The sequence below is a fragment of the Pimephales promelas genome, chromosome 12 (genome assembly GCF_988280905.1).
Source record: "Pimephales promelas chromosome 12, fPimPro1.hap1.1, whole genome shotgun sequence".
Taxonomy (NCBI): domain Eukaryota; kingdom Metazoa; phylum Chordata; class Actinopteri; order Cypriniformes; family Leuciscidae; genus Pimephales; species Pimephales promelas.
The window spans coordinates 15,475,304-15,490,743 of NC_142780.1; the positions used below are offsets into that span (position 1 = coordinate 15,475,304).

The 15,440-nt window shown below is 36.0% G+C and overlaps 2 protein-coding genes across 3 annotated transcripts; both read right to left on the minus strand.

Annotated features, from left to right (window-relative positions):
• Positions 1-38: 38 nt before the first annotated feature.
• On the minus strand, positions 39-12,613 carry hacl1 (2-hydroxyacyl-CoA lyase 1). Of its 2 annotated transcripts, XM_039694514.2 has the most exons (18): positions 12,453-12,613; positions 11,609-11,713; positions 11,463-11,503; positions 11,298-11,378; positions 11,127-11,199; positions 10,805-10,882; positions 9,657-9,751; positions 9,396-9,508; positions 9,182-9,317; positions 8,981-9,086; positions 7,691-7,774; positions 6,426-6,527; positions 6,141-6,295; positions 5,810-5,968; positions 5,557-5,664; positions 4,764-4,950; positions 2,456-2,500; positions 39-334 (listed from the first exon to the last, which is right to left on the minus strand). In XM_039694514.2, exons 1-17 carry the CDS (start codon positions 12,501-12,503, stop codon positions 2,468-2,470), a joined length of 1,707 nt encoding a protein of 568 aa, XP_039550448.2. In that variant the 5' UTR covers positions 12,504-12,613; the 3' UTR covers positions 39-334; positions 2,456-2,467. The 2 variants fall into 2 exon arrangements, with proteins under 2 accessions (XP_039550448.2, XP_039550447.2); XM_039694513.2 differs by having other exon boundaries at positions 39-2,500.
• A 438-nt stretch (positions 12,614-13,051) lies between these two features.
• Positions 13,052-14,186, minus strand: nwk (neuropeptide WK). Its single transcript, XM_039694322.2, has 4 exons — positions 14,153-14,186; positions 13,970-14,070; positions 13,749-13,851; positions 13,052-13,516 (listed from the first exon to the last, which is right to left on the minus strand). Coding segments are annotated over exons 2-4 (252 nt in total). The 5' UTR covers positions 13,972-14,070; positions 14,153-14,186; the 3' UTR covers positions 13,052-13,369.
• Positions 14,187-15,440: the final 1,254 nt, after the last annotated feature.

A 15,440-nucleotide genomic window follows, 5' to 3' on the forward strand; every position in this document is an offset into this window, starting at 1 on the left:
AGAACCAAGGAGACAGGAGAGAAAGACAGAGGCAGAGATGGCTTCTTATGAATCGCATTTTAATTTTACAACAATAGAGCATCACATTATGGTACATTCATTGTTTCTTATCACAAGAAAAATATCACTTTTATACAATAAGGCCATTTTTGTAAGTGCACAATAATTAACACATTTATAAGGCTTTTATAATGTGAACATTCTCACCTTGTGGAAATTGTTCTTTTATATGCTGTTAAACTGTTGAGAACATTGTGAAAATGATGTGATCTGCCAAGGCCGAGGAGGAGAAGCACTCTCACTCTGTGATAAAGCACCACAGTAATGATGATACCTTATGAAAGAGAGGCCAGGAGAAAGACCTCAATTACAGATACTGAGATGAGCTTAAACAGAAGTCCTCAAGAGCAGTGCACACAACACTGACCTGAGATCAGAGGTTAAAACACTCAAAATATACAAAGATTAATTGGAACAGTAAAATAAAATGATTAAGCATACATTATTAACTAGTGAAATGTCCCTTAACTTGTTATTTGACATTGTTATTTAGCATTTTCTCTTTAAAGGGGTGATGAACTGAGAAATCGAATTTTCCTTGAGCTTTTGACATCTAAGAGGTCATCATATTATAAGAATATCCTGTAAGTTTCAGAACTGAAAACGTCCTTGTCAGTCAAATAAAAGCTTTTATTTATTGACACCAGGCTCAGCAAACGACTCGTTTTTCAAAGTGGAGAAACTATGAAGTAGACGACGGGTGAGTCGAAACTCATTATAATATGCAAAACTGTTATCCACTCACAGCAGTGGGCGTTTACTTCCAAGTCTTCAGTGCGAGACGCCCATTAAAACCGTGCGTTTCTGAGCTAGGCGCAAAACTAGGGTCGAAAATAGCCTATTACTTATTAATTTTGATGTTTTTGAATGCAAAAACCAAGCGAACGGCATAAGTTGACCTCAGACAACAATATAATACAATTTAAAAAGCAGTTCATGACCGCTTTAAAAGGAGAAGTTCACCCAAAAATTCTGTCATCATTTACATGTCATGACTGACTTTCTTCTGTGGAACAAAAAACATATTTGGAAGAATCTTCCCACTGCTCTTTTATAGCTATAAAAAGGAATAAAACATGAATATTATCTGTGAATAATTACTTAAAAGTTAGCTTACTTCTCATATAAAGCTGTAGGGTAAAACTTTACTTGAAGGGGTGTACATAAGACTGGATGACACCTTAATAACCATGACATATGTCATGAATATGAAATAGGGTTTATGACAACTGTCATTAAGTGTCATTCACTCAATAATGACATTCTGAATGCAAATATGACATTGTTTAAGATGTCTTTGTAATGACATCTTGACATAAACCATAACATCAAAACCTGTCAGTGTCTTTGTCATGACAACTTGACATTAAATGTGGTTGGCTTTGACATTGGCTGTCATGAATATTTTTCGTGACCTCAACTACAGTGGTACACAGTGAATTTGTCATTAAAAGGTTATAATGGCTTCATGATGGCATAATGGCATTCATATTCATTACATATGTCATGTCATTATTATGAAGGTGTCATGTTAGTCTTATGCACACCCCTTCAAGCGAAGTGTTACCATTGGGATATAACTTTAGAAGACTCGCACACATCATATGGTTTGACACAGACATGGTCACTATAAAGTAAGGGATGTCTTTTTTTTGTATGCCAACCAGGAATGTACTGTGGCCCCTGCTTCCCTCGACAAAAAATCAACAGGATTTTTTTTCATTGGCTTTTGGAATTATTGCAGGCAATATGCTTTGTGAACAACAAAAGTTTGAGTTTCTTACATGTTTCATAAATCAACATTTTGAAGCCTAAAATACAATCAGCAGCAATAAAAGGCTAAATTTAGGCTTTAAATGGACTTCACCACAGCCACATGACCTCAACGTCACCATCACCAAGCTATTTCAAATCTACAAGGTGGAAAGTTGTAGGGTTAAAATAGAGTTTACAAGAGCATGAGTATAGAGTGAGGGCACGAGTGAGCTATATGTTGTGAAAATATCTTTAGCTTATTTCAGATATTTCACCAAAAACACATTGACTTCAGAACAATGGAATTAATTTCTTGGATTGTATATAAAGCAATGAACAAAACAACAACAACAACAACAAAAATCAAATTTAGGGTTCCACAAGCAACATAAAATCAAACAAAATTTGGAACGACATGAGGTAAATGATAACAGATTTTTTCATTTTTTGGGCGAATTGTTCCTTTTAAGTTTTTAAAGGAAAAATGGAATCTCTAAAAATTTATTTCAGTCAGTTGTAGAGACTGAAGATCATGTAAAATTATAGATTTGGTTATTTTTATAGGAAACGGTGCCACCTACAGTAAATCAGTCAATTGACAAACGTAGTGTAAGATGCAGTGTGATCCGACATCCGATACCTCTGTCAGCTTTTAAAGATTTGACCGGGTCAGCCAGGGAAACTCCTAGGAGAAAAACACAGTCTCATTATAATATAAACATTAAAGACAACGAAAGTTTACACTTGAATAAACTCCTGTTTACTTCGAACTGCTTTTGTAACACTAGAAAGTTTCCATTCATCGTTGGGGAAGCCCTTTGAGTGTCGGTGTGAGAGAGTTTCAGTGTTCCAGCTCGCTATGACACCCAATCCTTCAATACGTCTGCGTGTGGTTGCCAGGATACAACCAGCACAACAAAGAGGGTCACAACTTTCAATAATGGGGCCTCATAACTTTCAAGAATAGAAAGGTCAGATATGTTTAAGGTGAGTGTATATGAGAGAGGGAGAGGTATATAAAAAACAGTGTGTTGAAATGTAAGGTTACACATGTCTTGTGATGTTATGAACACTTAACAGGCATGCTGTACATGTCAAAGGTCCAACAACCTCACACTATCCAATTGACACTTACATAGACTGCCTGTTTTTCCTGTGTAAGAATATACAACGGAGTTGTGTTTTATATAAATTGTTATACTATGGGGCTGATAAATGCTTGAAACTGATTGGTTGACAAACTTTCTAAAGTGTGCAATTCAGGGAAACGCACGGCTAAAGTAGTCAAAGGCATTACAGTTCCATATCACTTCGCCAAAAGTGGTTTGTTATTTCAGCCGACAACAGCAAAGCAACCAAAACCTGCTATGACACTGACAACGTAAATAAATATAGTAAACAATAGGACAAAAATTCAATTAAATTTGGAATTGGCACAAAATTAAATTTTATTTGAGCACATTTTCTCTTTTTCTCACACACTGGCACAGAAACGTGTTGTCATCACTGCACTGATGATTTTATCAGTAAAATAGTTTAGCAACTTAAAAGCTACATGACATTTCTCAGTAGCTAGGTAATAACGGCACTATTTTTGGAGCAGATAAACTTAGTTTCTCTAAAAGTAGAGATGCTACTGCCGAACACTGTTGAGGCACGCACAGACTAGTGAACTTATGCTTCATCTCGCTCTCTCTTAAACATCAAATTGATCTAATTATTGATAACTGCAAACATTATGGTTTAATCTTTTTCCTCAAAAACGTTAATCATCCCAATATAGACTTATCGAATATAGACGGTCGTAATTCATATTTTAAAGGGATAGTTCACTTTGAAATTAATTTTTGGTATGTTTTAGCTTACATCAAGGGCATCCAAGATGTATCTGTCTTTGTTTCCACAGTATTTTCAATTTTGATATTTTTAGGTCCAACCGTTCTTGTCTGTCAGTCATATAATGGAGGTCTATGGGGTCCACCTCAAAGAGCATGCACAGAGAAGTCCAAATTAAACATGATTTAATGACTCGTAAATGTAAGTACACATTGATGGCCTAAGACACGAAACGAGTGGTTTGTGTGAGAAAACAAACAGTATTTATATTGTTTTTACCTCTTGTAACCACAGCCATGTACAAGTGATCTGAGGGCGTGGACGCTTTGGTCTGCGCAAGCGCCGGAAGTGATATCTCGTGCATGTACGTCAATCATTGTTTACACAGATATTTCGGAAGCGTTACCTTTCACTGTGAAGATCTAAACATATTTAGATATATGGGAAATCGCAATGGAAGACGATTTCGATATATTTTTTCAGAAACTGCACGAGAGATCATTCCGGTGCTTTCCAGCACTTGCGCAGACCAAAGCGCCCGTGCCTTCAGATCAGTTGGACGTGGCTGTGGTTAAAAGAGGTAAAAACGATATAAATACTGTTCTTTTTCTCACACAAACTGCTTGTTTCGTGTCTCTTTGAGGTGGTGACCATAGACCTCCATTATATGACTGACAGACAAGAACGGTTTGAACTAAAAACATCAAAATTGAAAATACTATGGAAACAAAGACACCTACATCTTGGATGTCCTTGAGGTAAGCTAAAACATATCAAAAATTAATTTCAAACTGAACTATCCCTTTAAGCTTTGTCTAATTGTAATGCTCTATAATGTGACATGTTGTTTGTATTGTATTCTTGCAGTTCTGTAATAAAACAAGGTGATCAGACCCTTAAGTATTGCATATTCACATTCAGTACGACTTGCACGCTCCCCTTTAAATCAGTAAATATTTTATACCTTTTTTCTTTGTTTCACAATACTCATTTAACGATTGTAAACTGAGGTGGGTGTCTTTAGAAGAAGTATCTGTTCTGAATTTTACATAAATAAATCAACAATCCCGTACTAAGGGCTGCAGCAGAGGTTCCTGAGGTGTGTGTGGTACCTGTTGTTTGCGGTCTGAGGCCGGGTCTATAAGTACGTTGATGAGGCTGGGCATCTCTGTGTTTTTCAGACTCTCCTGTAGTGCACTGCGGAGTTCTTCCACCGTTCGAACCAGATACCCATGACCCCTAAACGCAGTCATCACCTGCTCGTACCGTGCCTCTGGTAGCAGGGTCACCGGAGGAGCACTAAGACACACACAGGTCAGAATTATAGCCAGCGTTTGATACCAGCTGACTTCAAAAGAAATTAAGCCAATTGATAGCGATCTGTTACACTGCTAAAAATTAATTTAATTCAATGTACTTATTGATTATAAATTTATATATACAATTTACATTTTGAACATTTCAGCCATCTATCCCAACAATTTTGTATTATCTTCATTCCATCTTAGTCCCGGATAAATTGCACAAATTTCTATGGAAACTTGTCTCTGCTGTGGAATAATAATAATAAAAAAAGGTAATGGCTACTTTTTTTCTCACAATTCAGACTTTGAGTTTGTATCACACTGCCTTTTTTTCTCCGAATTGAGAAATATAGAGTCATAAAGTCTGAATTGGCAAGATATAAAGTCGCAAAACGTGCATCACCATCTATTGTCAAAAATGAGAAACAAAAGGAAAACAAATCAAGCCATTGAAGCATATCTTCATTTCTAATAATTTTTTTATTTTTTTTTGAAATGTAGAGACTGTAAATTTGTGTTGTATAATATAACATTTAATTTCAGTTTTTAGGCACCTCTGCTTCAGAAGGAACCCAGAATTTTCCTTTCGCTCAATACTCACATGGTGGTCATGTCTCCCATCTTTTCCATCTCTTTCCATGTTTCTGGATCCACTCCACTGTAGATGCCATTGTTGTTGATTACTATGATGATGATGGGCAGTTTATACCTATTCAGAATTAAAAGTAGTTATAATGACGCAGGGCAAATAGAACCATTATGAAAGTATGCACACCGCACAGACGTCCTGAAGGTGGAGCTCCATGTCTTAGATAAATAACGATTAGAATGATGCATCATGATGTGTAATTCACCTGCACATGGTCTCCACCTCCATGCCAGAGAAACCGAAAGCGCTGTCTCCCTCTACACACACCACACTCTGAGTGCTCTTCTGCGTCTGCTCCAAAACCGCTGCGGCAATGGCGAAGCCTGGACCCACCCCCATAGTGCCAAACGTGCCCGCATCTAACCTGCACAAGACATTCTTTAAATTTCCTTCTCCTTCACTGTTCAAGTTGAACCAATCCCAGGTCTGGATCTGGACAGCTAAACAGTGAATACTGAACTAGGGATAAAAAAAAGGGAGAGCATCATCTCTTTTCCAGCTGTGAACATTAGGGCAGGAACATTAGGGTCTCTCACCTGTGTCGCGGGAGGTAATTAAGCAGCATGGTACGGCCAATGTCCATCGTGTTCGCTCCCTCACTCACTATGATGCAGTCTTTGGGCAGGAGCTCAGAAATGTGGTGGAACGCTGTGTAGTAGTTCATGGGCAGAGTGGACTGGAGAGCAAGAGTCTGTGGGAGACAAAAATTGTCAAATCTAATACAATACATGCTAAATTCACAGTTGATATATTTACATAAATCTGAATCATCAATTGAAAGCAATTTTATTATCAAGGATGTTACTAGCCCACAAGCTCACCTTTGATATCTGAGCATTGGCAGTCATTTTGTCCCTCAGTGTCACCCACCATTGTGAATCAGAAGGAAATCTCCAGGACTCTGACCTTACAGTCTCCAACAGCTTTGTTTAAACCACATAGAAAAAGAGATTTAAGAGGCCATTTCATGGAAAACATGATTTCCCATGTTTTCCACGCTATTAAACGGCAAAATGAGCACATTAAGGGTTAGTTCACCCCAAAAATGAAAATTCTGTCAGTATTTACTCACCCTCATGTTGTTCCAAACCTCTATGTGTTTATTTGTTCTGCTGAACACAAAGTAAGAAATTTGGAAGAATGTTTCAATCAAACAGATCTCAATCCCCATTGACTAACATGGTACACATAGAGGTTTGGAACAACATGAGGGTGAGTAAATACTGACAGAATTTTCATTTTTGGGTGAACTAACCCTTTAACATATTGCCATCCATTTATACTTATCAACACTGAATCCGAATTCTGTAACAATGGACAAACTGATCCTCGTTTCACAGGCAAAGACGTAAGCCACAGAAACAGAAGTCACTGATATAGAAAAGCCTTAAAGGGATACTCCACTTTTTTTGGTAATAGGCTCATTTTACAACTCCCTCAGAGTTAAACATTTGAGTTTTACCATTTTCGAATCCATTCAGCCGATTTTCTGATATTTGAAACTAAGAATATCAATAACCAGACAGTTTCTGGTCTCATTGACTTCCATAGTATTCATACTTCTAAATACTTCCATAGTATTCCCTGATACTTCTGAATATCAGAAAATCGGCTGAATGGGTTCAAAAATTGTAAAACTTGACTGTTTAACTCTGGGGGAGTTGTAAAATGAGCCTATTTCCAAAAAAAGTGGAGTATCCCTTTAAGTTAAAGGTATAGAAAAACTGCCATTTTAATAGAGAAAATAAATTAAATGATGCATTTTTGCTAAAAACATTTGTGTAGCTTTATAAGAACTAAAAGGAAATAAATGATACAAAACATACTGTAGTTCATAGTCTATAGAACATAAACTCTAAGAAAAAAAAAAACTAATATGTACCATTTAGGTACCAATATGTACCTGAATGTACTAATATGAGGTACTACTATGGTAAAAAAAAAAAAAGTGTACCTTTTGAAAGAGTATTACCCCAGTGACAGCTTTTGGATCTTTTTTTTTTTTTTCTGAGAGTGCCGATTGACATGATGCTAACCAAAAAACATTGTATTTCTGTAAGATAACTCAGGTGACATTGTAATTTACCTGGCTGACCACAGCCCGTATGTCTCCAAGCAGAGCAGATGCAGCTCTCACATTATTACTCAGCTCCTCAGCACATAGATCCACCTAAACAAATTCACAATCAACTGTAATTTTAAAGAGTTGCTGTTGTGCAAATTTAGTTTTTAATGTTGTTTATATATTTCTGTGGTGTTTTTAATATGCTTTAAGATGTTTCTAGAGGGCAACAGCCTGACTCTAAATAGCGAACAGGAACATGGTTTGTGTAAAATTAGCAACACATTAGCTGTTTTATAATGTATTCAAGTCAAAGGCTAATCACATAAATTACCAATATGTGTCCGACGTTGTAGAGAGCGGTAAATAAAATGCATTACCATTCTGATACATCGCCTTGTAGACGACCCACTATAATTTGTTCAATTTCTGGTTCAAACATGACTGAATTAAACCAATATTTCTACTTGCTATTGAGTAGCGTTTACTACAGTTGACCGAGTGGATCAGGGAGTTCCACGTACACTAAATGATGTAAGGTTGTAGAGTAACATTCAAGCTATTTTAAAGGGAATGTTTAGCCAAACGTGAAAATGATGTCATCAATTATACACCATCAAGTCGTTCCAAACCTGTAAGACATCCTATCATCTCCAAAAACACAAATAAAGATATTTTTAACAAAATCTGACAGCTTTCTGTCCCTCCATTGACAGCCTCCGAAACTACCACTTGCGCAACTTCCACTTTCAAGACCCAGAAAGGTAGTAAAGACATCATTAAAGTAATCCATTTGACTCAAGTGGTTTAGCCTCAATTTCATAAAGCGATGAAAGTACTATTTGCTAAAAAAACAAAAAAAACATAATTTACCACTTTATTCACAAAATAATAATCTCCAACGAACAAGAGAACCACAATGTATGCATGTTGTTTTGACGCGTGAGCAGACGTTTATGCGTGAATGGGCGTTGGAGATTAATATTTTGTAAATTATTTGTAAATTATGTATTTTTTTAGTAAACCGTACTCACATCGCTTCATAAAATTGAGGTTAAACCACTGGAGTCGCATGGATTGCTTTAATAATGTCTTTACCACCTTTCTGGGGCTTATGTCAGTGATTAATGACATAATTTTCATTTTTGGGTGAACTAATCCTTTAAGGCATGACGAAATTATTTTCACAGGAAAAAAAATTAAATCCTATGCAAATTTGATTAACAAGGACGAGTTTTAAGGGCTAAAATTTTTACTTTAAAGTCTTTACGCTGATGTTGCAGAAACTCACTGAGTGTCCAGCTTGCAACTAACCTGAATGATCTTCACATGAGGACTGAATCTTGGTGGAAAACCAAAGTGCAGGATCCAGTTGAGTCTGGCACCCAGCAACACTATAACATCAGCCTGCAACAGAGCTCTAGAACAGAGAGAGAGACGGGCATCACATCACATCAGTCGGTTCCATTAAAAAGAGATTTCGTAAAGATAATTTAGACACATACACACACATACCTGGATCTGGCGGCAGCAACACAGTTGGAGTGGTCATCCGGCAGTACTCCTTTCCCCATAGGTGTGGGGAGGAAAGGGATTCCAGCGACCTCCACCAACTCCCTGATCTCCTTCTCCGCCCTGGCATACGCCGCACCTGCACCAGATCACAGCTCAACACTGCATGCCTTGAAGATGCTCAAACATCTGGGTCATTCAGCTGTATTCTCTTCACCTTTGCCCACGATGATCAGAGGCCTCTGAGCCGCTTTGAGGAGCCTGACAGCCTGTGTGATCTCCCTGCGGTCAGCCTGACTCACAGGAGGAGCAGGACAACAGGAAACAAACCTAAAGAAAAATGAAGAACGTCTATACAAGCAATGCAATTGTGCATATTTCAAGATTCAAAAGAAAAAACATCAATAAGTGATCATCACATCATAAACTAGTTAGTCCCCTTTGCTATGATTATTCTTGAAGTCTACATAAAGCTCACCTGACACTGGTCCGGTCTATTTTGGCGTTCACCATGTCTCCAGCTATGTCTATGTAACAAGCCCCTGGACGGCCATAAATGCTGCTCCTTACAGCCTAAAAAAACACAAATAGAACTTACATTCAATTTCAGGAACCCATTAAAGGGACAGTTCACCCAAAAATGAAAATAAAGTTACTCACCCCCATGCTGTACCAACTCCGTAAGACCTTCGTTCATCTTTGGAACACAAATGTAGATGTTTTTGATTAAATTTGGGAACAGGATCACTCCTACATTGGCTCCCTAAGGGATTGAAAGTTGACGGCCCAGAAAGTCAATGAAGAAAATGTTTAAATATTCCATGTGGCTCAACTATAAGTTTATAAAGCGACGAGAATACTTATTGTGCGGAAAACAAAACAAAATTAACAACTTTATTAGACTACTTATTTTCTTCCTTCTGGGCTTGAGACGAGAGTTCAAGAGATTTTGTAGGATTTTTAGCCTATGTAGTAGTGATCCACCTCTCAAATTTAATCAAAAATATCTTTATTTGTGTTCCGAAGATGAATGAAGGTCTTTCGGGGCTGGTACAGCATGGGGGTGAGAAATTAATGACTTAATTTTCATTTTTGGGGGAACTATCCCTTTAAATGTTTGGCAAACCTAGGGCAGTGCTATTTTAGTAGGTATTGATATTTTGAATTAGCTTTTATTTTATATTGTCAGATTCAGATTTAGTTATGCGTTTTATCTCAAACATATTTTATTTTTATTTATTATATTTACATTTTATATCAGCTTTATCAATTAACAAAATTTATAATTCAAAGTTTTAGTTAACAGCAACACTGAAACAAAATTATTGTTTGTTGGGGTGAACATAACTGACATGTTAAGGAGCTGGGCCTTTATTTTACATGACAGAATGGCTATAAGACTAAATCTTTAAACAAGAGGAGTCATCTATATTTTTTTCCTGTAGAAAACAGGCATAAACTTTTAACTTTAAATTAGTAAAATTGCTAAAAATGCTATGTATATCGGCTAAACTGTATATCATTTTTTTGTTTATGTCATAAAGATGGCCTCAAAGCTGACAGACATGGACTACAAGCCACAAAACTTGAATTTTTGATTTCATGGGGTTTAAAAGCACAATTTACTTTTTCGACTACAGCTGGTATCATCTCAAGGCTGCTTGGTCGAGCAGAGAACTTGCTATACAGACGACAAGCTTCAACCTGATGAGAAACGGAAAGAATATCACAGGTTAAAGAGACACAAGACAATAAATACAAATGATATGTTAAGCACCTATAAAAATATGAGATGAATCAATAATTATTGAATCTATTGATTAAACGTGTTGCATTTATCATTCACCAAATGCTGTTTATTTGTTACTTAATGTATAAAATCAGTAAAAAATACTGAGATTCCAGAGGCTATTTTGTACCAAAGCCAAACATTTCCTATCAACCCTACTTGAGGGAACTCCTGAAATGCTCCCGTGGTTTCTTGGTTCCTATCAGATGAGCCGCCAATGACAATGACAGGCCTGTGATTTCAAAGAAGAGAAGAAAACTACAAAAATGGCCCATTTGAGGTCAATTCCCTTTCATTTTAAGTGAATTCAGCAGTGTTGGAGTTAGCTACCAGCAGTTCGTGTTAGCATTGGCCATTCCTCCGAGAGCATGGATCAGCCCGGGTCCAGACACCACCAGGCACACGGCTGGCCTATGGAAAGGAAATTATTCTTCAGCAAAACAGCATGAGAAAAAACAAGTTATAAATACAATAAATGAACTGACATATTCATACCATCCTGTCAAATACCCAATAGCAGATGCAGCATAGCAGGCCTGTTAGGAGAGAGAAGATGTATGGAAACATAGACCCAGACAGTCTTCAATTTAATTAAAGCAGGACAAATTTAAAAATAAAAGTGGAAAGAGAGACTGTCTTACTGCTTGTTCATTGCGCATGCCCACGTACTTGATGCCCGCCGCTTGGGCAGCCATGGCCACCTCGATGATAGGCACGCCAACAATGCCAAACATGTACTCCACATTCTGCAGATGGAGTTAGATATATAAGAAAAGACATACCTAACAGGCAAACTAATATGTTAATTATTTGTTTTAATATTATAAGTTTTTCTGGTAATCCAAGCCACAATAAAAGAAGCAGTACATTTAGGCCAGGGTTTTTTTAAACACGGAGGGACCGTTGAAACATTTAGAGAAAAACAGTGTACATTTTAAATTAAAAAAAAAAAAAACAAATAATAAAAAATAAGGTTATCCGAAACAAACAAATAACTAACTAACCTTGATTCAAATATACAAATAGTAAAATAAATAAAATTTGATTTGAATAAATACATAATAAGCTATTTGATTTAAACTTACAAATTAATTATTAAAATAATAGATTTTTTTAATAAATCTGATTAAAATGAACTGATTTAAACAAATAAGTAAATAAATAAAAGTGATTTAAAAGAATAAATGATACATCTCAACACAAAACACACCTCATGATATTTATAATTTGTTTTAATATGTAATTATTTTTTCACAGTTTTAATGGGGCGCTTCAAACATGAATATATACATATATATATATATATATATATATATATATGCATATTGCAATGGAAAAACAACACTGTAAATAAAATACACGTTAATGACTAGGTGCTACGGACAAAGGTTTTAATTAGATGGCCTACTTTGCAAGATTAATTTCATTTAAATATACAGGAGAAACTTGGAGAAAACACTTTTTGAAAAGCAACACAATACAGACCTGAGATTTGAGCGCCTCAGCGATCAGTTGAGCTCCAGTAACTTCATCCATAATCAACTTCACAACATACTCATTTCACTCATACGACGTTACAGATATCAAACTGCTCTTCTGCCTTCTGTCCTGTTGGCTGCTCTTCTTCTAGGGTTTGTGCTCTGTGTAGTTGCAGAACAATGCAAGCTTATGTTTCCACCTACTGGGTAAAGTCTGGTTTCCTCCTACCCGTTCTTATGGATCTAAAAGAAGATGAAGGTATATGTGTGTGTTTTAAGAAGCAAAAACGCATGTTTAAATACATTTCTCCCAATGTTCTTTCTTTCTTTCTTTCTTTCTTTCTTTCTTTCTTTCTTTCTTTCTTTCTTTCTTTCTTTCTTTCTTTCTTTCTTTCATCAATATGAAATTGAAACTGAAATCAGACACTCAATTTAGAGTGTAGTCTTCATTACACTTCAGTACACCATCTTTTAATATTCACAGTAATCTTTAATATTCAATAAAAATGAATATATATATATAATATAATTATGTTGAGAATCTGCACTCCTCAACAAAATCTCATATCCACAGTTGCTATTTTCATTCCACTGTTTCCATTATCATACTAATTTAGAGGACATCTAACAGAGGAATGATAATTTGAAGAGAACAACACATTACCACCACTTACAAAAGTCTTTATTATAAATACATATGACATGCTTTGCTATATTAACTAGCTTCTAGCTTTTTTAAAAAAATTACAACATACAAATGTAGTATATGAGACATGAAACACGTAGTGAAGATTGGTTAAGCATTAAAAGTTCAAATTTTACTGTGCAAAACATTACAGGCATAATGACCTGAACATTCCTCAAACTATTAGACCTAATGATTTACATGATAGACATTGAGAAACTAAAAATTAAATCTTCAGGCTAAACATCATGAAGATAGAAGTTGTACTTGTCGTAACCAGTATTTTCCATATTGCCGTTTTGGTTGACTTTCACGTCTGCTTTCCTGCCCATCGCTTGAGCTTCACTCTCTCTGCCTTCAAGATACGACTGCAGGATCCGGAAAAACTGAAAACATATTACAAAATGCAGTAAATGTCATTTAAGTATTTTTACAAGAAAAAATGAAGCTAAAAAAAAAGTCTGACTTTTTAATCATTTAAGACATTTCTCCTTATAACCTTTATGCCATAAAGGGTTCTTTAAATATAAAAATAGAAAATCACATATAACACCCACATTTGCTTATTTTTAAAATCAGCAAGAGTGTTTGCATGAAGAACTGAGCAGTTTGACTCACTAGGGTCCTGGTCTGTGGGTTGCTCAGAGACTTCCACTCTTCATGTGAGAGGTCCGACTCCACAGAGATCATCAGTAGTGTCATCAGAGCCAACACTTTCAACCTAGACGCAAAACACACGCACACACACACACACACAACATGCAGAGACATTACAATCCCAGCATGAAATAGACTTCCTCAGTAAACCAAATCTTCAACATCTAACCAAAAGAACTCACATGTTTGCAGTGCCAGGCTGTGTGTGCAGTTTGCTGTTAGCTTGCCTCTGTTGCTCAAAAGCTCACTGGCCTTTTATATACAGCCATGAACAATTCACCTTCTGGAAAATTGGCATTTCTTTTTTACTCAAAGAATTATATCTGGATGGACCTTGAGTGCCATAATTGATATAATTAACTTACCTTATAGCGTCATCATGGCTCTGGAGACATAGGCTACAACTCAGAATAGCCTCTTATAATGATGGTGGTATTTATGAGTTTAACCTTTAAAGGGGCATGACGTATGTAAAACACATATATGAGTGAAATCGAAATTATGGGAAATTTTTTTATGAATGGTTGAGGAGGAAAGTTGACAACCAATTAGTATTTTATTCTAACAACCAAAGGCTCAAAGGAAGACTTCAGCTCCAGAAGCAATTTTAGAGTTTTATATCCCACTGAGAATGATTATATAAAATGACTCTCAACTAAAGTTGCTCAGGCTGTTTTATATTAAAAAAAAATTCTGCTGCTGTTTACCTGGATAAACGATATGTGCTGTTCTGCTTATTTTTATCTTTCTTGGATAACATTGATCACTTTTTCTGATATTGAAATTACACAAGGTTGTCACTTGTAGTTGTAGTTGTGTAAATATTTCTAGAGCTCATTTCAATAGATGTGAAGGACTATAATGCTTTAAGAGCTCACTCAAGTACTGCAGAGCTAAACCATTTAGTGCTTTTTAAGTAATCGGTAATATTTAGAAATGTATGATGTTTAATAGGCAGTCAATTCAGTTTTGATCGAACCAGGCTAATATGGTCATACCTCCTGGTTCTAGTAAGAACTCAAGCTGCAGCATTTTGAACTAGCTGTAGTTTGTTTATTAAGTGTACAGGGCAACCACCCAGTAGAGCATTACAATAATCTAGCCTTGAGGTCATGAACACATGAACTAATTGTTTCGCATTTGTCAATGACAGTATATGGCGTAATTTTTATATATATATATATATATATATATATATATATTTAAGATGGAAAAATACGGTTTTACAGATACATGTGACTTTAAAATGAAAGATTGGTATCAAAGAGCACACCCAGATTCTGAACTGACGACGAAGACTTAACAGAGCAGCCATCAAGTGTTCAAGTATTCTAGGTTATTACGTGAGGAAGTTTTTTGTCCAATAATTAGAATTTTTTTTCAGAATTTAGTAGTAGGAATTTACTAGTCATCCAATTTTTTTATATCAGCATTCCATTCATTTTGTGAATTGGTAAGTTTTGTTAGGTTTTGAAGAAATATACAGTTGAGTATCATCAGCATAACAGAGAAAGCTAATTCCATATTTCCTAATGAAGTCTCCAAATGGCAGCTTGTGAATGAATAGCAGCGGTCCTAGTACTGAGCCTTGTGGTACGCCATACTGAACTTTTGATCGATATGACATCTCTTCATTTACTGCTACAAACTGAT